Below are 22,984 nucleotides of genomic sequence, written 5' to 3' on the forward strand. Positions count from 1 at the left end.
GAGCCAGAAAAAAATCTTGTAGATCTCAGACTGAGCTGGCAGAGTTGTTCAAAAAAACTCTTCTTAATTTATAAATTGAGCACATCTGATTTGAAGTCACTGAAACAAACCTTGGAATTACTTTTTAGAGCATGACCGTGCTTTAAGGGTAGCACAGAAATTTCAAGGTTTAAATATCTTGGAGATGTTCCCTTCTACAATACACACACACACACACACACACACACACACACAACCTTTTATACTTTGCTAGAGAAATTCTTTAGATCTTGACAGTGACAAGCAAGGCTGAGATTGCAATTCAAAATATGGGCTTAGGTTAAAAATATTTGTAATGGCCAATTTCTTGTCAAAGACTCAGGTCACTGATAAATGTCAAATGCTGGTAAACTTTATATGTGGGTCACTTTTATAAACTAAATGTTACACCTGTGACTGCAATCATGATCTAGGGTCTAGTATTTCTTTGATGGATTTCTGTCTAGGAGCTGGCACTGGTTTGGGTTCAGACTCTGTCTCAGTAACTGAAGAGAGAGGATTTTCACTGTCAATTGAGCTGCTTTTCCTGCAAGGAACCAGTTTGCGAGGAGCAGCAATGGGCCTCTGCAACTGATGCATCATGGAAGATAACTTGGCATCAAAAGGAGAAGGGGTCCTACATGCCATGGCAGGCTTCTTCCACAAGTTTTCCTTGTCCAACTGATCTGTGCTCATCTGTGTTTTTGAGCTGTTTGGTAGCTTATAGGACGCTGGAAGTGGAGCTCTTCTTTTCTTTCCTTTGCCATCATTAGGACTTACTATCTCACTATTTTCATCTGGAAACACAATATTTTTCTGGACAAGCATCTGGTGAGAACCATCAAATAATGGGGCCCATACAGAAGGGGTAGACTCCTTCTGCTGGCCAATCAGGAACTCTCCATCAGTCTCCTCAATTTTCCTTTGTATGATATCTGTTAAACCTTCATGTTTCAGTGGAGAATCAATACCTATAATTTTAGAAGAAATTAGATGAACTCCGATTAAAATGGTCCCTAAATATTTTACTCACCCTGAGTGTGGTTATTAATTGTCTGAATACAAAACTGTGCAAAGTATGTCCCGCAATTCTTAGACTAGCATTAAGACCTACAACAGTCTAGAAATGGAAAAGATCATCATGTTTACAGAAAGAGGTCTAGAAGCTTTCCACAGTTTCTAGGCATCATGCACTTAATAGGCTGTGGTCATAGTTTAATTTTTATTTATTTTTGTGAAAAAATAAAAAATGCAATGCACTACTAGAAACAGACCTAGCTATAATAATGTTTTTGTACATTACTTGAAACATTTCATTTCAGCAAAGGTGTACAGAATCTATGCCCAAAGATCAATGCAAAAAACCTAAATCTAACACAATTAAGTGTGAAAAAGTCAAAACTATTAAATATTCTTGTGTTACACCCCCCCCCCACTCGCCCCCAAAGTACACTTTTACACTCAAGGTTTTTTCTTCAGTAAATTCTTGAAGATAGCCGGGTCCAATTCCTCTTCCCCCCAGTAACATAATTTACAGTGCATCAGCCAGAATATATGCATAGTTTGTTGATTTTCCTGTTTGTATGTCAGTATCACTTGTGCTACCTCTGTCTCTAAAACATCAGTAAGAGCATAAAGATATCACAGTGTGACACTGCACCCCATATTCTTCATAGTGATATTATTATGACATGATTATGGCATAATTATGATGCATTTTGTATAAGATGGGGCATGTAAGGTATTATTGGAAAAGTTATGATTTGCTGAATATGATTATCCTATTTGTATATATGTATCATTTTTGTATCTGAAATAATGAATATTGATTATGTATCTGTATTTTCACATGTTGTCACGCCTGGGTGACACTCACTAGGCAAGATGCTTCCAGTCTAAATAGCTGGTTGTGAAGCGCCCATTCAGGATAATGGGCCATTAGGAAGAACAATAGGCCTTAGAAGTTTATCCCTCTCCCGGTGAGCCTTCCTGTGAATGTTTTAGCCAATATGAAAGTAATAGCTGCTATGACTCTGCAAGGGCATGTGACCAGCTCACATGACTCTGGACTCCATTTTGGGGGCCTATATTTTTCCCCACAAACTGGACTGGGAACTGTTTTGGAACCAAAGGGTTCCAGCCATAGCTAAAGCTATATAAAAGTCAGGGAGTGACATCATCTGTTGTTCTTCACTCCCCCACAACTCAACATCTGACAAAAACCCAGAAAGAAAAGGATTGGAATGGGGTCAGGAATCCCAAGCTGCAAAGCAAATGCAGCTTGTTCCTTAAGAATCTGCAAGCCTGCTTGTATCATCAGCCAGGGTGAGAATTTGCTAATTCATATTCTTTCTTTCTAGTATCTTAGGCTTAGCTTGCAGTTTTGTTTATTTACTAGGTAATCTGCTTTGATCTGTTTGCTATTACTTATAATCACATACAATCTTTTTGAAGTTAATAAACTCGTTTCTATTTTAATCTAAACCAGTGTGTCTTTAAGTGAAGTGTCTGGGGAAAAATCTCAGCTTGGTTAACACAAAAGTGTGCATATTGCTCTCCACATTGAGGCAGGGGCAGACATATTAATGAGTTTACACTGTACAGATCCCTGTGCAGTGCAAAACTATATAATTTTGGGTTTATACTCCCGGGGTGGGGGGAGGCGCGCTGGCTGGGGTCTGGCTGTTTGTAGTTGGGTGGCTTAGGTAAAGCACTCTCAGGTAGCTCAGTTTGGGTGTGTAGCACCACCTGCTGTTGTGTTGAGTGATAACAGGGCCTGGGTGAGGCTGGCTGTGTCCACAACCCAGGAAGCAGTGTGGGCAGGGCCAGTACAACTGAGTGGTCAGAGGGGCGCAACGGTTTCTCACGGCTCCCAGACGGCACCCCAGGGTGACAACCCATCACACACAGATCCTTCATAAACAACTTTAACAAATTCTTAAAATTTAGATTGTGGATATGTATTTATTTATGAATGCCATAATTGGTCAGGAAACACTTAAAATTTCTCAGTGATGTCTCTAAATATCTGCAGCAACATGCTACAAAACTTAATGTATACCTTCATGTCTTATGTGATTTAGTATTTTTCTGCTCTGCATTCATAGCTCAAATATAACTTTTTAGACTGTTAAATTAATGCACTGATGCATTGTAACTCAATGACCCACATGTCAATTTGAGCATTTTTGCAATTCAGACAGGAGATCAAGCACCAGGCAGGCAGACATTTAAACTTATCCCTATAAAATGTTTTTCAGCCAATACCACATCAGATCCATTAAAATAGAGTGACCTACTTCTAGTCTACAAAAACTATTTCTGTAACATATTTTATTAAAATAATCCCTCTGCATTGTATTTCGCTATGCAAAAATTGATGTCTGAACATTGGTACAGCTCAAATCCATTTGAGAGAGATTTTTTACAAGTCTGTTTTTCAAGCTTGTTGCCAGCAACCAAACAATAACTTCCAAGTAGATCTTATATAGCTTGGAAAAAACAGGTAATTGAATGCAACTAGTTAAAGGCATTATTGGTCTGTAGTCTGGACTATTTAAAACCATTACATTTTAATCCTCTGGATTTTGAACTATTTCTAAATAGTGAGTGTTTATTTCTAGCAATAGCTTTTTTGTCTAAATGTTTTTAGGGCTCCTTAATTACAGCTCATATTGAATTTTTTTTTGTTCAAGGTATGAAAATGTATTCATTATTTTTGTCCTATTATTAAGAAAAATATTTAATATAAACTCCTTGGTGTGTAATTATGGTGCTCCATTATATTATCTGAATTTGCCTTTGAAAAATTCAGCATTTTAACATCAACAGCAGAAGCTATTTGAATAGAGACAACATTGTTTCTGTTACCCTGCAGCTTGAAAAGACAAACCCCACTTACTCATATCATGGTAGACTGAGGTTGCCTCTTTTGTCAAGAACAAAGGTGGTTTCCGTGGTGACATAATCTGAATTTTCATAAATTTTTCACAACAATGTTTCCACTGACCTGAGAGGGAATAGAGAACAATGATTAGAATTTAAACACTCTACCTTTTAAAGAGTTTGAAGTCATTAAGTTGCATTTGTGAACTACCTATAACAAACAAATCTGGATAGTATCTATATTTAATGTTGCAATAGTCCTGACTAGATACTGTACGTTCAACTGAAATTTCATCCTAACCCTTAACACAAAGATTATAAACAGATATTAAGCCAAGAGCTCCAATTTAATCAACCCAGCAGTACTATAAAACAGCAAGGCTAAAACCTCATAATTCACACAAAAATCCTAAAATACAAGCCTGTAAGTATTTACGTCTTCAAATATCAGATAAAACATAAGAGCTTAAAGCAAGGAAGCTTCATGCAAGTTATTCATCTGGAAGTATCCAGTATACAGCAAACCTAATATTATACCATAGTTATACTTGGAAGTTTTGACTTTAATTTTCTTGGCTGTCAGAGCACGAAAAGCCTCTTAGCAGTTAACCAAAGCCAAGGAAACCTCTGTTTCTATTAATAGATTTTGACTTTAAGGAAAATAGGCCCTGCCAGTAAAATTGCTTTTTACAAACTAATCTCTCACTCCCATTTCTTTTCTGACCACATTAGTTTTAAGAGAATTTTAGAACCACCAAGGAACAACAGGCATTTAAATGCAAAGTGACTTAGTTGTTCCTATACTATAAGAAATTGTCTCAGAAAATCCACTGGTATTCTAATGTTATCTATAATGGGGAAAAAAAAGTAGTCCGTTCACCCTTCCCCATCTAATATAAGGAGGATATACTAGTTTTTACATTGTGGTTTTTCTAACTAACTAATTGTAATAAAGACAGAGCTATAAAAGAAGAAATACAAAACTACAAAATACCCAATTTCCAAAACCCCAGTTCGATTTTATTGGTGAGGTTCCCAATTCAATACTGATACTCTCTATCTACTGGCTCTGTTTCCCCATGATCTGATGAAGACTATAATTTTTCAGACTCCAGCTAATTTTTTTTTAAACTTAGTCCATCAAATGGTATCTCTATTCTTTATCTACTTATGCATTTAATTTGCTACATTTAAAGGTGCAGTAGTAGGACGACTATGGGCAGTTCTACACTAGAAGCACTACAGCACTGGTGCAGCTGTGCCACTGTAGCACATCTGGTGAAGATGCTCTATGCTGATGGGCGAATGCTCTCCTATCAGCATAAGTACTCCACCTCCATGAGATGCGTAAGCTATGTCGACAGGAGATCATCTCCCACCGACATAGCACCTGTGTGGAGCGCTTAGGTTGCTGGAACTTGCATCGCTCGGGGAGGAGCAAGTTAAGCGTAGACCTGCACTTTTAGCGCTAAGACTAACCAATCCCTCTGCACACTTCATCCTGTTAACATTTGGAGTTAAGTTTAAACAAGCAACACAATATACTACTTAAAGAGACCAAAAAGGCAAGTGAGATTTCACTGTCTTACACCTAGAGAGCATATATTTTATCTAGAGTAGGAGCAGTGAAGTCACACAGTTTAGCCAATGTCAATAAGTGAGCTTCCTCTAGAAATCTAAAATTGAACACACTGAAACATTTCACCACTGGAAAAACAAGACTAGGGAACAAGGCACCAATTATCTCATTTGTCTCTTGAGCAGTAAAGCCCCACCTACTATTTTTATTAACCCTAACCAACAGTCATGTGCAAGATGGGGGGTGGGAAATGCCAGGTATAAAACCTTATGGTCAGAAGGGGTACCAGAACAGAGGGGATACCACTGGAGTCAAATTATCCTGACTGCTTAGTTCTATAAAACTGACAACTCATTCACCCAGAGTGCTATCTGAGCAAAAACTGAATCATGGGTGCCATAGTCCTACATAGTCGGGCCTAAGTCATTGTGTACCTTTTCCATCTGCAATAGTTAATCCAATTTTGATCCAAACCAAGTTTTCAATAAATTTCAAAGGTCAACCATCAGCTCAGCATCCTCAGGTTCCCTCTAAAGCTTCATACCCAAAGGTTTCCATTTTTCTCAAATGATATCAGGATTCTACAAAATAAGTAACTATATTTTACTACTACAGATGAGGGAAGAATGGTGAAACTCCAGCAGGCCTTTGAAAGATAACCTCGTTAAACTGCTAAACAGACCAATCTCTTCTGAAACCATACACAGAAAACACAAGAAGTCTATGTCTATTTTGATTTCCTGAGAAAATTCAGACTGGATGTTTCTGGGCTTATTGGAATTTATAGGATGAGTTAAAAATCATAGAGCCTTGAGGAGGTGACTATGGTTCAGTAAAATACCTCTATTTTTCAGTGGCAGAGAACACACTACCTACTGTGTTCATGGAGAACATTTTTGTTCTCTTCATTACAGGTGACAGATTATTATGTAATTTCAGTTCAGATTGTTCAACATTTCTTTTGATGTTACATAGCTACACCACTAAAAGGACATGCTGCCAAAACTGCATACTTACTAAGATCATAGAAATGCTGCCAGAAAGCTTCCATCCACCTATGAAGTTCTTCCCTGCTATCAGCTGCAAAAAGTTGGGTCACAGCCTCTCCATCCACAGGGTTGATAACAGAAAAATTATTAATTCTTTTCTTGGTGCCCTTATCCACAGCACAGATTCTGGTTTCCTACAAGTAACAATAAAATAGATTTAGACTCTGGTAATCAGTTATTGCTCCACCCAATCATAATCTTCATTTCAACATTAATATCACAGGCAGATACAAATTAGGGTATTTATCCAGTGTAGGTTTAGGGGTTTTTTTGGGGGGGGGGAGGGAAGGGAGGGACAGGACTTATGAAAAGGTAAACAGAATAACTGACAATACACATTAATTTATTACATAATTATTAAAAGAAAAGGTAACAGATATAAAAGATAAGACAATAAAGCTGTGCTGATGCAGTGTATGTTAAGAGATACATCAAAGATGCATATTATAAGTTATTTTTTCCTTAAACAGTTCATCCTGCTGTGGTTCACCTTTCCTAAGTACAGTTCAGAGACAGTAAGTTATTAGAGACACAGTAAGTTATTCTGTTTCTTAATTCTTATTCTGGTCAACCATATTTCTATAGATGGTATTTAGTTTTCGTACGATAACAATGGAAAACGTTTCTTTTGGCTGCAGTTGTGCATTCTCAACTGGAACTATTTTAGTTTAGTTTCAGCAAATCAAGGCATTTGTCAAATACCATAGTAACAGGAATTTGGAAGAGGAAATGATCCAGTCGAAGCTGAAAGGGATATTTATAGAAAGCTATCCACACAGATCTAATGGAACAAATTTCCAATATTCAAAAATTCAAACTTCAGAGTATTGTAAGTCTTAAACTTTGCCCTCATGCCAAAAATCCATTTGCTCCTTCAAAAGAAATATTTGGGTATGTAACAGCTTTATTTGGTGAGTTCTGGCTAGGTCCAATTAAAATACTATTGTCCCATAGCATAAACTAAAACAAAGTTCTAACCAACAGCATGTAAAGGACTTTGCTGTTTTAATAGTGTTCTTGAACTATGCTGCAGCACTACTCAGCCCAAGGTTTTGCACTGTTCAGGGACATGGTTAAAAGAGTTTCAAAACCTAGACTGGACCTAATGGTATTTTAATCATATGTGGGTTCCCTGATAAAATGTTACTACAGTGCAAAATAGCACTTGTTGCAATCTGATTAAAAATAGAGGTTGGTCATCATAAGTATTTTTTCTAATGTAAGATACCAAAGTATTTTAAGAGACTAAAGACATCTTATAAGGTGCCGAGTAAAATATTCTAACACGCACTTTGACAATAATGCCGCTTTCCATTAAATAAAATATAGCCATTAGCATACTTCATTTACAAGCAAAAATCTAGATTACACTAAAATTAGACATTGCTTTATTCTTTAAACTTCTTTCACTTCAAACTGATTGAACTCCCCTCCCTGCAACCCATTTCAAATGAATGTTAAACACCCATTACAGATTTCAAGTGTAGAACTATAGAAATTAAGTTATATATTTTGTCCTATGGGAATAATCCTAGTGCTGATGGTCTGAAAAACAAAGATTGTTCTGTAGAACATTTCCCAGATTTTTAAATGCATTACTGAAGTAACCATTTGAAATACTAACACAGCTGTTTGTAGCATATCTGATGGATTTGCTCATTTAAATTCTTCTGTCTAAAAATAGGAGGTGAAGTAATTCATCCATAAGTGCTGAACATCCCATTAACTCAAGTAACCATAGATACTGGCAAAAAATTAAATAAAACAAATTAACATTTGACAGGTAAGAACTTCAAGCATACCATATACAAGTTTATTTAATGATATTTGCTGCAAGGTTTATTCCACAAATATGCTGTTATTATAAGGAGATAAATTCTCAAGCAACAATCTATACCTCACACTTGAGCATTTAAGTAGTGATACAAGATGCCATTAGAGTAATGAGCTGATCAGTTTACCTACCAGTGATGCATTACACTACATGCACATCGTCACCATAAACAAATACAAAAATGTACCATAAGGCACCATTTTATAATACAATAGTATTCCTTCCTTTCATAGTGTTAAAATTATTGAACAAATTATGCTACAGCTCTTGTAAAGGCTAGGACCATCATGCTGATTGAGTTCAGTGTTTCTAGTGTAGGCAATCCTGAGGAGTTGGTATTGCTCCTGTTGGGGACAGTGTTGTGCTCTAAGTATTCATGATACATTTCTCCACCCCTTCAAGAATGTAAGGAAGAGACATTGAAATTCCATGGTATTGTATGATAAAGTTTAGAACCTCCCTTTCTCACTTCCGCAAAACCAACATACCTTTGCCCAGCAGTACCCCTCTCCCAGGAAACATCCATATGTGAAGGGTTGTTATAAAAGGGAAGACCTCCCATTAAAGGAGCAGTGCCACTCCTCTCCAAAGTCAATCATGAAAAAACTGAAGGTTAGCTCAAAGGATTCATTTCAAAACCCAGAAACTAATTAACTTTCTGAAGTCAAGACAAATGTTAAATAGTCTAGAAACTTTGTATACTCTAAGATTAAACACAATTTATCATTTATGACACACAGTTCATTTTTATTCAAGTTTTAATCCAGAAACAGATAAAGATAGCTTTAAAATTAAAAAAGAGTGTTTGTGCGCTGTTTTTGTCTGTCATGTCAAAAATAATCTACAATTTCCCCTAGTTTTGTTTCAGGTTGGCAGATAATTATGATTAGACTTAGAACAATGCTCTCAAACTTTTTAATAGTGAAGATCACATTTTACAGACTAGCTCATGGATATCTCCCCTCCCTTTCATCATCCTGAACCACCTCCCTCTCTTTTGTAATTACATAATATCCATGTGACAACTACTGCCTATGCAGAATAGGAACTTTAGGAAACACATGATGTATCTCCCCCTCTTGCTTTCTCTATGAGGACTAGTTCAGAGTAAATGAAGGGGAAACAGACAGGAGGAATAAAAGGCAGACAAAAAAGAAGGGTCCCCACCAGGACTAGCCATGACACAGGAGACAGACTTAGGTGGTACAAAGCGATGACCTTGTCCTAAAAGCATCACTGAGATGCACGATAACCCCAGGTCATAGGAAATATCCTTAGGTAAGAGAAGAATAGGAATGTGTTCAAGGTTGTGCTGATAGGCTGCAGGCATGTCACTAAAAATGTGACGACAGGTGGGGGGAACCAGCAGGAGAGCAGTCATAGGATGCACTGGGGAATAGGGTCCAGCAGGAGAAACAGGGTTTGTTGATGCCATCGGTCCAGCTTTTACATTTTAGAAGTCTTGGTTGAGCTGGGCCTGCCTGGCCATCCAGCAGGCAAAGCCTAGACCATCATTAGTGCAAAAGGAAGGAGCAGAGCTGGTGAGGGAGTGAACTGGACAAATCTGCTTTCACCAGGCCAGTGGTAGGGTCCCCTCATGTGCATGTTGAATTGAAAGTGGGGGGAAAGCCACAGAGAAGAGGAGAATGGATCAGATTCCTAGTAAGACCTAGTAGAGAAAGGGCCTGCCAACTGGTTGGAGGGACAGAGATGCTCCTGTGAAACTGCAGACCTATTGTACTGGAAGGTGCTCCTATGCCTATAGCTCCTGGGAATTAGGCTCCAACAAAATTAATTTTCCAGAAATTTTCCTTTGTGACAACACAGTCCTGGATAGAACTCCCCAGCAGACCTGGTACTGGACACAGTATGAAAATGTGGGCACCTTTGAGCATGAGCAACTCATGATGAGTTTTTCAAATTAGCACAATTGAAAAGTCAGGCCCCAAGGATATGTTAATTATCATGTCAAGTCACAAGGGGACACTATCATATTTTCAAGTAATATTTTTAAAGGGTAAATGCAAAGGTCCTTACTCAGATTTGACTCAGGCAAACTTCCTTGGTTACAAGGAAAGATTGCTTCTCACTCTAGTTGCTTATGCAACATAAAGTGCTTCAGTGGCATTTATTTGGCAACATAATAGGTTCTATGACGCCTGTTTTGCAAGTGTTGAGACATTCCTGCTCAACAATGTTTGCACTGAAGTCATTTGAAATTGAAGTGATGAGTTTCAAGTTAAGGACTACTTCAAGTTTGGATTCAGAGGGGGAAGGGAATAGTTCTGTTGATGTGAATATTTCTATGGCTAGTTTCTTGTAAGACTATGTCAAGTTCATTCATTTTAAAGATAAACCATCTTTGAAAGGATAAGGGTAAGAGATCACATCCAGCACTAAGAATAAAAATGCTATGTATCTTAGCAACTAGAGGAGATTTTAGCTTGAATGTCAACTTCAGAAGTTTTCTCTAAATCTTATTTTTTAAATTGCTATTTCCATACAATAGGGAGAGGAGGTAAAAATGAGTATTGTTTGCTTGATTTTTGCACATTTAAGGATCTGATATCCAAGACATTTCTAGACAAAACTCAGGAAACATCTATTGGCATTAAAAGAATATTTTCAGTAGAAAGTTTAAGTAGAAAGACACTCGTGTTTTGAACTGTGAATTCATTTGGTTTTAATTTAACTGAAAAAAGAATGAAGAAAAGGAATCTCTAGCAGCTTATATACAGCAACCATAAGTGTCTGACATTTTCATAAAAAAAGACCATGGATTTATGTATCGCATACATATTATCTTTGAAGAGAATCACATCAAACATGTGGACCAATTCCTGGCAAAACTTCATGAAAATGGATTTTAGGTTGTAAATGCATTTATAACTTCATGGAGAACAATCGCTTTATTAGAATGTTGTAGTTTTAAAAGACAAAAAAATCTCTAAAAAGAAAAGGAGTACTTGTGGCACCTTAGAGACTAACAAATTTATTAGAGCATAAGCTTTCGTGAGCTACAGCTACAGCTCACGAAAGCTTATGCTCTAATAAATTTGTTAGTCTCTAAGATGCCACAAGTACTCCTTTTCTTTTTGCGAATACAGACTAACACGGCTGCTACTCTGAAAAAAATCTCTGACTTCCAAGAAATACAAAACTAGGCTATAGACTAAAATGGTGATCTACAAAGAAAAGCTATAAGGGTGGCCTGAAAGATTCTAAAATATTTTTGCTGCTTTTTTAATGTTAGAAATTCTATTAATATAATTTTCCCCTGAATGGCACTATGAACAACTGGAGGATGGTAGAACTATGACATTAGAGAAGCCATGCAATTATACCTGATTGAATGAATAAGTGACTTTTAGTCAGATTGTCTAAATCTGTACCATATTTGTTTTTTTAAAACACCTATTTAACTCAAATGCTTGAAACAGCTTTGTTAAAGATTCAACACTATTAGAAAGGGTGCCCTTTCTGTTAAGGCTTCACCTCAACAAGTTAAAATAAAACCTTACTGTAGCCAGGACAAGTTGTAATGTGTTGCTGCTGGTTAAAGTTAACATTTTTAAAGCTAGACTGGACAAGGCTTCAGAGCCAAGACCAAGTTGCATTGTAACACTATCTCCCAACACATTCAATTTGCTTATTGAGACATGCTCAGAATCTGCAACTGGGTCAACAACAAAAAATGTTAACTCGCTCTATTCATCTCTATGAGGTGTTAACTGCAGTCTTTCAACACTTAGTATTCATTGGAAAGGCCTTCTGTGGAAATAATGCTGCAAACATACTATGCCTTTGATTATTCGGATAGAGATACTTGTTAATTTTAAATATGGTATCTTTAAATGATGGCAGAAAAAGTATTTAGTGCCATCTTTAAAGTACTGAAGTCATTTGCATAGTTTGTAAGTTAAGATAGGTTTTATATAAAATTTTGGATTATTAGCAAAAGGAGTTTATTTTAAAAAGCTAAAAATTTCTGAATGACCCTCATTATGATTAAGAGTAAGGCCAAGTAACAATGAACAATTAAAATAAAATTGCAGAAATTCCACAGATTTTGGGACAAAGTCTAAGAGAACATTGCCTACATACCCTGCAGATTTGCATGGCACCTCATGTGTAACTTAAAAACTGTGTCATAATCTATCAGTTTTTCTAAAAAAAAAAAAAAAAAAAAACCAGTTTCCATAACCTGCTTTTTTTTCCTCCTTGAGGATTTGTGTTGGTTTGACCCGTCTCTAGTGCAGCAGAAGGAGCCTATGTCCATTGCTAAGAACTTACATGCCACTCCCGGATCAGATGCAAGGGGTTGTTTAGGCCTGGACTACACTACTGAGCTAGGTTAATGCAAGGCAGTGTACATCAACTTAACTAAGTGTCTACACTAAAATTTTGCTCCCATCAATGTAACTCGACCACTACGCTGACATGTCCACCTCTGCAAGAGGTGTAGCACTTAGGTCAATGGAGTGTCAGCGTAGACACCGAGTTATTAACATCTTTAGTGGCATCCAGGAGCTATCCCACAATGCCCCACCGTGACCACTCTGGTCACGATGTTGAATTCCATGCCCAGTGGCCAGGTACATGCCCTTCCCCTTTTAAAGCCCCACAAATTTTTGAAATTCCATTTCCTGTTGGCTCGGGATGGAGAGCTCATCTAGCAACTGCCCAGCTGATCATGCCAGCTCCATGCTAGAGGCGCTTCTGCATGGAGTACACAGGAGATGTTGGATCTCCTGGGTCTGTGGGGAGAAGAGGCTGTGCAGGCACAGCTCTGATCCAGCAGGAGAAACATCAATATGTACGAGCAGATCGCTCGAGGCGTGAGGGAGAAGGGCTATCAGTGGGACCCACAGCTCTGCCACATGAAAGCCAAGGAGCTGCGGCAGGTGTATCAGAAGGCAAGGGAAGCTAACAGTTGCTCTGGTGGAGTTGAACACATGCCACTTTTACAAAGAGCTGCATGCCAACCTCGGTGGAAACCCTACCACCACGATACTTCGGGGAGCTGGAGTCACAGGCCCCAGCCTGAACAGTGGGGAGGTGGTGTTGCATGAGGAAGGAGGGGAAGGCAGAATATGGGGGACAGGCAATCAGGGGATCTAGTGGTGCAAGGCAAGATGTGTTTTTGACTCCAGAGCAGTCAAGCCAGTCCCTACGGTCCAGCATGGGTGAGCCTGATGGAGGGGAAGTATGCAGTTTGCTTTGATATTTCAGGGACATATCTGTTCATTTACTCTTTTTTAATCATGCTAGAAGAAATAACCAATAGACGTAGAGTCACTATCTGCTTCTCATTACCCTGTGAAGTTAGGCAGAAGGGGCCCTGAAGAATAGTTTATGTGCACTGGGATGTCGCATGAATCCTTCAGAGAGATCTCGAGGAAACTTTCCTGGGGATGGTTTGCAATCCTCTTCTGAAGGTTTCTGGGGAGGGCTGCCTTATTTCTTCTGCCACAGTAAGACACTTTCCCACACCACTCAGTAATTACTTCAGGAGGCACCATTGGAGCACACAGACTAGCAGCATACAAACCTGGTCTGCAGAAGCTATTCTCTTTCAGTTTCTGTTATCTCAATCCTGAGGGTATCAACTAAAATCACCTCCACCTGTGGAAAACTGTGCCAACATTCAGTTCAATTGCCCTATCTGCATATATTCATGCCCATGAGCACCCCTCCTCCCTCTTATTGTCCCAACTCACCCCCTTCCTCTCAGGCCATACTCACCATGGCTGAGACTACTGCTGTGCTCTATGAATCCCAAGGAGAAATGAGAATGTAGTGCTTGTAACTTGCATGGATCAAGGGGAGTGAGTTCAGTATACGAAGTTTCCATTTATCTTGTAAATACACTCACAATACTACTTCTGTGCATTGTGTCTTTTGCAGCTAGAAATGTGGCCTTGAGGATCTCTCCATTCACCCTAGTGGAGCAGTTCAGCCAGATAAGGCTAAGGAAGAACACACATGATGACATGTTCCAAGAGATCCTCCAAATCCAGTGCTCATGGACAGAATGGACAAGGATAGTGCAGAGAGGAGAAAAGCACAGAAAAAGAGAGAAGTACAGCAGGAGATGCTAGCGCTTCTCAAGTGGCAGACAGACATGCTGGAGACTCTTGTTAACCTTCAGGTTCAAGAGAACCAAGCTTGCCTCCCTTTGCAGCCCATAGAGAACTGCATTCTGGGACCTACCTACACCCCCGCACCCCCACATGGCATCCGGGGCTGTTGCACTACCCCTCCCACTCCACCCTGGGGGAGAGTGCAGACAATAACAGCTGCACATGCTCTGACCTGTGAGAGACACGGTTGGTGTATTTGTTTGTGAAATGAAAATGACTGTTTTCCCCCCTTCAAAAGTTCTTTTCCCTGTATTTATAAAATTTCATTCAGTTATAAATATGTCCATTTGCATGAGTTTAGAATAAAAAACAAGTATTTATAGAAACCGACTTCCTCTTTATTAGTTCACAACATATGCTGACATCGTTCAGATAATAGCAACAGGTGCATTTGCAATGTTCTAGTACTACACACACAGCACTCATCACCAGGTTCATATTAGGGTGCAAAAAACCAATGCCAGGCAGAGCACACTACAGCAAGACACATTACTGTGGCTCACTATTAATGTCTTTCAAAGCCTCCCTAAGCCGTATGGCTCCCCATTGAGCTCTTCTTATAGCCCTGGGATCTGGCTGCTCAAAATCAACAGACAGCCATTCCACCTCCATCCCAGCGGAAACATTTCCCCCTTTGCTTCATAGATATTGTGAAGCACACAGCAGGCAGCTATAACCATTAGGACGTCTTGTTCCACTGAGGTCTAATCTGTGAGTAGACAGCGCCAGTGGCCTTTCAAATTGCCAAAGACACATTCAACTGTCATTCTGCACCTACTAAACCTATAGTTGAAGTGCTGCTTGGTGCTGTCAAGGTGTCCGGTGTATGGCTTCATAAGCCACAGGAATAAGGGGTAGGTTGGGTCTCCCAACATCACTATTGGCATTCCTCTGGTCTGGAAAGAAAGTCCCTGCTTGCAGCATTCTGAACAGGCTTGTGTTCTTAAAGACGTGCATGTCATGCGCCTTCCCTGACCATCCCTTGTTGACGTTGGTAAAAAGTCCTTGGTAATCCACCAGTGATTGCAATATTATAGAAAAGTAGCCCTTTTTGTTGATGTTCTCCATGGCAAAATAGGGATATGCATGCCATCTATCGTACCCCACCGCAGTATGGATGCTCCATTGCTGCAAAACCATCCACTGTGTCCTGCACATTGCCCAGAGTCACAGTACTTTGTAACAAGATGCGATTAATGGCCCTGCACACTTGAATCACAGCAACCCCTACAGTGGATTTCCCAACTCCAAACTGATTCCCAGCTGATCAGTAGCAATCTAGCACTGCAAACTTCCACACAGCAATTGCCACTCACTTCTCCACTATCAGTGCAGCTCTCATTTTGATGTTGCTAGGCTGGAGAGCCAGGATGAGATCTGCACACAATTCCAAGAATGTAGCCTTGCACATCTGAAAGTTCTGCAGCCACTGCTCATCATCCCATACCTGCATAACAATGCGATCCCATCAGTCAGTGCTTGTTTCTCGGGCCAAGAACCAGTGCTCCATGGTCTGCAGCTACTCTGGGAATGCCAACAATAACCTTGAATTGTTTCTATGTCCCACAGCAAGCTAGCCTCTAAGGAATTCTCATGTTCCCCGCGGCTCCTCTGGAAACTCTGCAAATACTGCAGGATCAGGCGAGTTGTGCTAGTTAATATTCGTCACAACAGTGCAGAGCTGTGCAGGATCCATACTTCTCACATAGATGTCGGATACAGGTTTGGGGGGCTTTTGAAAGGAGGTATGAAACATGGGATGCAGATAGAATTATGGGATGGAGAAAGCTCCATCACGGGGCGTTGAAACCATGTTCCCAGTCACCCCTGAACAACTCGTTTGGCCCATAAGGCATTGAAACCCTGCCCAAAACACCCTGCGTTATATGATGGCAAGTTGCATGGTGGGATAGCTACCCACAGTGCACTGCTCTCTGCATTGATGTAAACACTGCTAGTGAGGATGCACACTGCCAACACAAGGAGTGTAGCGTGGACATGCAAAAATGATTTAATTACTGCGATGGCTGTACATTGACATAACTTAGGTTGACTTAATTTTGTAGTGCCCTTAATAGTGAAACAAGGCATATCCATCACACATGGTTTTTGCAGAGTACTTTGCAACTTGTCAGTTTGGAGCTTGGGACCCAAATTAGACTATGTGAAAAACTGTTAAATTTACCTTGTTGATGGTAATGGTCAAAGCCGGCTCCACTTTAGCTTCAATTTCTTCAGATGTATAATAACAAAAGAGTTTACCACCTCTCAGTACACAGTACAGCCTCCTCCAGTTAGTCAGGCTTCTTACCATTTGCTAAAAGGGAGAAATATTCAATAAGTTACTAGTCATACATTACTTTAACCACCTAATTTATGGATTACTCAAAGTTCTATTGAATTTCCATGTGTTACATCTAATTGATTCCATCTTGTGAACTATTCAGACATCAGACTGTAAGATCAGAGCTGTGCACAACACATTGTCATAAAGGAATGGTTCCTGCAGAATATTTTACTGTTTGACTCAAGGACTTAATTATTAGTAACATTCAGCCAAGCCAGAAGTTTGTTTAGCTGAACATTCTTCAGTGTTTTACAGTTTTGCCAATAATAGTGTCTCATGATGCTCTTGGAATATGGAATGTGCTGGTTGGCCGATAAGGAAAAAAGAGTAATTTTATTTCTAATAGAATCTACTTTAATGGCTACACTAACTTAGCTGGTTACAGAAAGAGAGCAAAGTAATGCTCTCTCATTTAAAAAATTCTGACTTTAAAAATTAGACATGCACCTATACATTCCAATTTTCATACCAGCTAGACACTTACAATGAATTGGTCTTTATGCAGCAATCTAGGCTGTTTTACTGATAATCTCACTGAGAAAACATTTGATTATCTTACTCTTAGCCACACAGTGGTTGCCATTAAAAGGTCAGCGTTTATCAGCAGCCACCACAAGATAACAGCTTCCCACATACTTAGAGTAAAAGATACTAGTCCTCAAGATACCACCAGAGGAAATGGCTAATTTTTTAATACCACTGAAAGTCAATTGTTAATATGAGCAACATTCCCTGTAAATTGTATGCATGCATGGCTGCACAACTATCTTGAATATACAATACATGTATACAAACTGAGCCACTCAGTCAGGTGGGCACCTGGCCATGCTGCCCACTGAAAATGTGATGGCAGATGGACCAGCTACAGACCAGGTGACTGCTGGGCTGTGGCACGGTAAGAGGCTCATGTAAGATTTTGCTCACACTTGCTGTGGCTGCGGTTTTGGAGGATACACCTGTGAGAGGCAGCATGTCAGTAGCTCCTTCCTCCTCCCTGCAGGTGGGTGATGAGTTCCTCCTACCTCCCCCCCAACCCCCTAGAATTGGTCATTTCCCTCCAGGCCCAGAGGCCCCCCCCAACTCCTCTGGGAGCATGGGAGGGTGTATCCCCTGTTATTCTCCCTGGGAACCCTGCATCCTGTAACCTACTTCCATCATACTACTCCAGGAAGGACGAGTGCCCCAGGAATTTTACCTCTGACCCCTCCGGTCACATCTTTTCTGGGTATCCCCTCACCTTCCCCAACCCCAAGGAACAGCCTCCCCGCCGACTTACCAAATTGACTCTCCCCTGATCTCCCTCAAATTCCCCCTCAGAAATATCTCAAGGCATTCCACTCCCTCCTTCCCCCACCAAGAAACTCCTGGAAATAAGGGGGTGCACCCTTTCCAGCCCTGGTGGTGGAATTGATGCTGCCTCCAGGAGCCCTCTCACTCCATGGGGCTGAACAGGAAGGACTCGCAATTTCCACCTGTGAGCTCACCCTTCCCACCCCTGCTCCAGTGGGCTCTGCATCCCCCAGTGTCCCCCACAGGCACTCAGGTCCCCGTTCTCTCCCTGTAGTTAGCATCATCAGATGTCAAAAATTCCTGATTTCCATAAGGGGTGAGGACTGGTTCTTCCTGATCCTGTTGGAGCTACTAATAGCACCAGTGAGTTGGGCCAGTGTCAGCCAAATCATAGAATCATAGAATATCAGGGTTGGAAGGGACCCCAGAAGGTCATCTAGTCCAACCCCCTGCTCAAAGCAGGACCAAGTCCCAGTTAAATCATCCTAGCCAGGGCTTTGTCAAGCCTGACCTTAAAAACCTCTAAGGAAGGAGATTCTACCACCTCCCTAGGTAACGCATTCCAGTGTTTCACCACCCTCTTAGTGAAAAAGTTTTTCCTAATATCCAATCTAAACCTCCCCCATTGCAACTTGAGACCATTACTCCTCGTTCTGTCATCTGCTACCATTGAGAACAGTCTAGAGCCATCCTCTTTGAAACCCCCTTTCAGGTAGTTGAAAGCAGCTATCAAATCCCCCCTCATTCTTCTCTTCTGCAGACTAAACAATCCCAGCTCCCTCAGCCTCTCCTCATAAGTCATGTGCTCTAGACCCCTAATCATTTTTGTTGCCCTTCGCTGTACTCTTTCCAATTTATCCACATCCTTCTTGTAGTGTGGGGCCCAAAACTGGACACAGTACTCCAGATGAGGCCTCACCAGTGTCGAATAGAGGGGAACGATCACGTCCCTCGATCTGCTCGCTATGCCCCTACTTATACATCCCAAAATGCCATTGGCCTTCTTGGCAACAAGGGCACACTGCTGACTCATATCCAGCTTCTCGTCCACTGTCACCCCTAGGTCCTTTTCCGCAGAACTGCTGCCGAGCCATTCGGTCCCTAGTCTGTAGCGGTGCATTGGATTCTTCCATCCTAAGTGCAGGACCCTGCACTTATCCTTATTGAACCTCATTAGATTTCTTTTGGCCCAATCTTCCAATTTGTCTAGGTCCTTCTGTATCCTATCCCTCCCCTCCAGCGTATCTACCACTCCTCCCAGTTTAGAAATAAACAGTCTGGGTATGCTGTCAGTCAGGAAAGCAGGACCCAGGGGGTGGAGGTAAGTAGCTGCATTTGGAATCAGCCAAAAGAAAGGGCAACTGAAAACATGGCACATGTATAGTTGTAGCAACACAATGATTCATTAGTTCAGTGTAAGCAAAAGTGTAAACTTGTCCAACAACAAAAATTTACTGCTCAGTGGAGTTTTCAGAAAATTTAGAGGGAACTTTGGATATTAGAGGATATAAATCAAGTAAGCTCTTTTTACCTGCTGATTAAGAAATCCTGACATCACATCCTTGGCCATGCAGGATGGCTGAGCAACTAAACGACAACACATGTTTCCATATAAGGGAAGCCAGAACGATTCCTCTAAAAGAAAAGTTATAAAGATATGACCATTGCCCATAAACTCTCAGATTAGGGATCTGAATATATTTTAACTCAAGAACATATTAAAGTAGTAAATCTGTTCATATAAGCAAAGATTGAAAATAGGAGTTTGTCCTATTTCTTTACTTTTCATCTCTCTTTTCTATGACTGACAGTTCTACAAAAAGCAGTAGATTGGAGAGGACCATTCTTGACAGTAGTCATGTTGGTTTGTTCTTATGTTCGTAAGTACTTTATAGGTATCTTTAATTATCCTTTCAAACTATTTAGCCAATATTTAAGTTGGGCTCACTGCTCTAATTCTCAGGATCACCACTAGCACCTTCTTTGAAGATAAATATGTTTGCTAGCCTCCACTCATTCAATATAGCAGCTGATTTTAACAAGCGATTGCATATTTTTTCTAGCAATTTAGCCACTTTGTCCTTATTTACTATCAGAACTCTTGGATGAATGCTGTCTGGTCCTGGTGACTTGTTGCTGTTTAATGATTTTTTCCAGCACCTCCTAACACCTTAATGGCTGACCTGTACTATCCAAGAGAAGTATCTCCCCAATAGCCTCTGGGATGAAGTATGATACAAAAATCATCTCCCTGTTCTTACTCCTTGGTAGCCACATGCAGCCAGACACAGACTCCCTCCTTCTGATATACTGAAAATTTCTTCAGGGTGTATTTTTTGGCTATTTCATCTTTAAATTCTCTTAATCTTTTTAATATTCACCTCACCTTTTATCTGACATGTGCAAACTCCTTTCTATAGGCTTCACTTGGGTTGGATTTCCATTTTTTGAAGAAGAAGCATATGACTTGATTAATCTTTTGAACATTACAATTTAATTATAATAGTTTTTCTTACCTTTCTGATTCATTTTTTAAGAAGTACGCATGCCATCTATGACTATTATAGTATGTTTAAAACTCTTAGATTCATCATGTAGACTAGTTCATTTCCTCACTTTTAACTAACCTTTTTTTAAAAATGCAAATTCCTAAAATATAGTATAATAGGACTAGCTATTGGTAGAGCCCCTCTTAGAAGAATGTTAAGCTTCATTAAATTGTGGTCATTATTCTTTAGGGGCTGTCATAAATATAAAGGGAAGGGTAACAACCTTCCTGTATACAGTACTATAAAATCCCTCCTGGCCAGAGGCACAAAATCCTTTTACCTTTAAAGGGTTAAGAAGCTCAGGTAACCTGGGTGGCACCTGACCAAAAGGACCAATAAGGGGACAAGATACATTCAAATCTGAGCGGGCGGGCGGGGGTGGGGGAAGGTTTTTGTCTGTCTGCTCTGTGTGCTTGCCGGACATAGATCAAAGAAGCAAGCAATCCAACTCCATTAGAATGAGTAAGTACATTTCTACCCCGATATAACACGGTCCTCGGGAGACAAAAAAAATCTCACCTCATTATAGGTGAGACTGCATTATATCGAACTTGCTTTGGCCCCCCCCATTCCTTTTTCCCTGACCGCCCCCTCCAGAGACCCCCATCCCTAATCACCCCCAGGACCCCACCCTCTACCCAACCCCTCTGTTCCCTGTCCCCTGACTGCCCCGACCCCTATCCCCACCCCCTGCCTCCTGACAGGCACTCACTGGCAGTGGCGGGAAGCGGAGCAACGCGGCTCCAGCCTGCTCCACTCCACCACCTCCCAGCAGCGGCGCTCCGCTGCCCGCCGCCAGTGAGTGGGGGGAGGTTGGGGAAAGGACGCCCCCCATACTCACCTGTGGCAGGAAGCAAAGCACCGTGGCTGGGAGCTGGCGGAGTGGAGCGGGCTGGGGCTGGGCCGCTCCGCTTCCCGCCGCCGGTGAGTGCAGGGAGGTTGGGGAAAGGACGCTCCCCGCACTCACCAGAGGTGGGAAGCGGAGCTACACAGCCCCAGCCTGCTCCGCTTTCCTTGCCCCGGCACCAGCCGTGTCGCTGTGGTGGTGGGGGGTTAGGGAAAAGTCCCACACTCACCTGCGGGCTGCTAATCCCCCGGGCTACTCTGGGCCTACAGGGCCCCCAAAAGTGCCCCCCCACAGCTCCTGCCACACAGACCCTGGGGGGAAGCCCCTGACCGACCCAGAGACCCTCTGCCCCTTATCCAACCCCTTGGCCCCAGCCCGGCACCCTTAACACGCTGCTCAGAGCAGCATGTCGGAGCTTTACCGCGTTGTATGCGAACCCGCGTTATATCGGGTCACATTATATCGGGGTAGAGGTGTACTAGCAAGGGAATGCGTTAACTTATTTTTGTTTTGGCTTGTGATTTTCTCCGTGCTGAGAGGAAGGTGTATTCCTGGTTTTCTTTTTGTAACTTTAAAGTTTGGCCCAGAGGGAAATCCTCTGTGTTTTTGAATCTGATTGCCCTGTAAGATTATCTTCCATTCTAATTTTACAGAGGTGCTTCTTTTACTTTTTTTTCTTTCTAATAAAGTTCTGTTTCTTTTAGAATCTGATCAGGGTTTTTTTGTGTGTCCTAAAAAAACCCCCAAGATTGGTTTCTGCTCATCTTGTTTATTCTCAAGCCTCCCCAGGAAAGGGAGTGTGGGGGCTTGAGGGGATATTAGGGGGGAGTAGGAACTCCAAGTTGTCCTTTCCCTGAGTTTGTATAAATCACTTGGCGGTGGCAGCATTATCTAATCCAAGGTACAAGGGAGAATTTGTGCCTTGGGGAGTTTTTAACCTAAGCTGGTAGAAATAAGCTTAGGGGGTCTTTCATGTGGGTCCCCACGTCTGTACCCTAGAGTTCAGAGTGGGGAGGGAACCCTGACAGGGGCTCAGGTATAATTATTTCTTAAACCAACTCCTATGTTATTTTGAACTAAGTTTACAGTAGTTTCTATTCTTGCGCTTTCCGCAAATGTTCCAAGAAGAAACCATACAAGGTACTGAGAAATTGCTTCTCTATGCTTTTCTCAACAGATGACCAATTTATGTATGACTAGCTAGCTTCTCATTACTGTTCTGGTGGATTTAGTTGCATCTTCCACAGTGCTGTGCACTTAACTTCCTCTTCCTGACCACAAGGGTAGAAGTATAATCAAAGCTAACATTTGTATTCTTACAGTTTGTGATTTGTATTCCTATCAATTTCTACTGTATAGTCTTCTATAATCAGAAATTTCATCTGACATTCTAAGGAATTTTTTAGGTATAGTAGTATTCCCCTCATCTCTGAAACATAATTG

General features: G+C 40.9%; 1 protein-coding gene across 2 annotated transcripts in view; it reads right to left on the reverse strand.

Annotated features, from left to right (window-relative positions):
* Positions 1–369: 369 nt before the first annotated feature.
* The window catches only part of RTKN2 (rhotekin 2), a 61,653-nt gene continuing 39,038 nt past the window's right edge, over positions 370–22,984 (reverse strand). For both annotated transcript variants that reach the window (XM_043518964.1, XM_038408156.2), the window contains 5 exons: positions 19,677–19,780; positions 16,694–16,825; positions 6,500–6,665; positions 3,920–4,027; positions 370–989 (listed from right to left, as the gene is read on the reverse strand). In XM_043518964.1, the coding sequence (XP_043374899.1) occupies positions 442–989; positions 3,920–4,027; positions 6,500–6,665; positions 16,694–16,825; positions 19,677–19,780 (1,058 nt within the window). In that variant the 3' untranslated portion in view covers positions 370–441. The remainder of the gene's footprint in view (positions 990–3,919; positions 4,028–6,499; positions 6,666–16,693; positions 16,826–19,676; positions 19,781–22,984) is intronic.

Source organism: Dermochelys coriacea, chromosome 7 (genome assembly GCF_009764565.3).
Source record: "Dermochelys coriacea isolate rDerCor1 chromosome 7, rDerCor1.pri.v4, whole genome shotgun sequence".
NCBI classification, from domain to species: Eukaryota; Metazoa; Chordata; order Testudines; family Dermochelyidae; genus Dermochelys; species Dermochelys coriacea.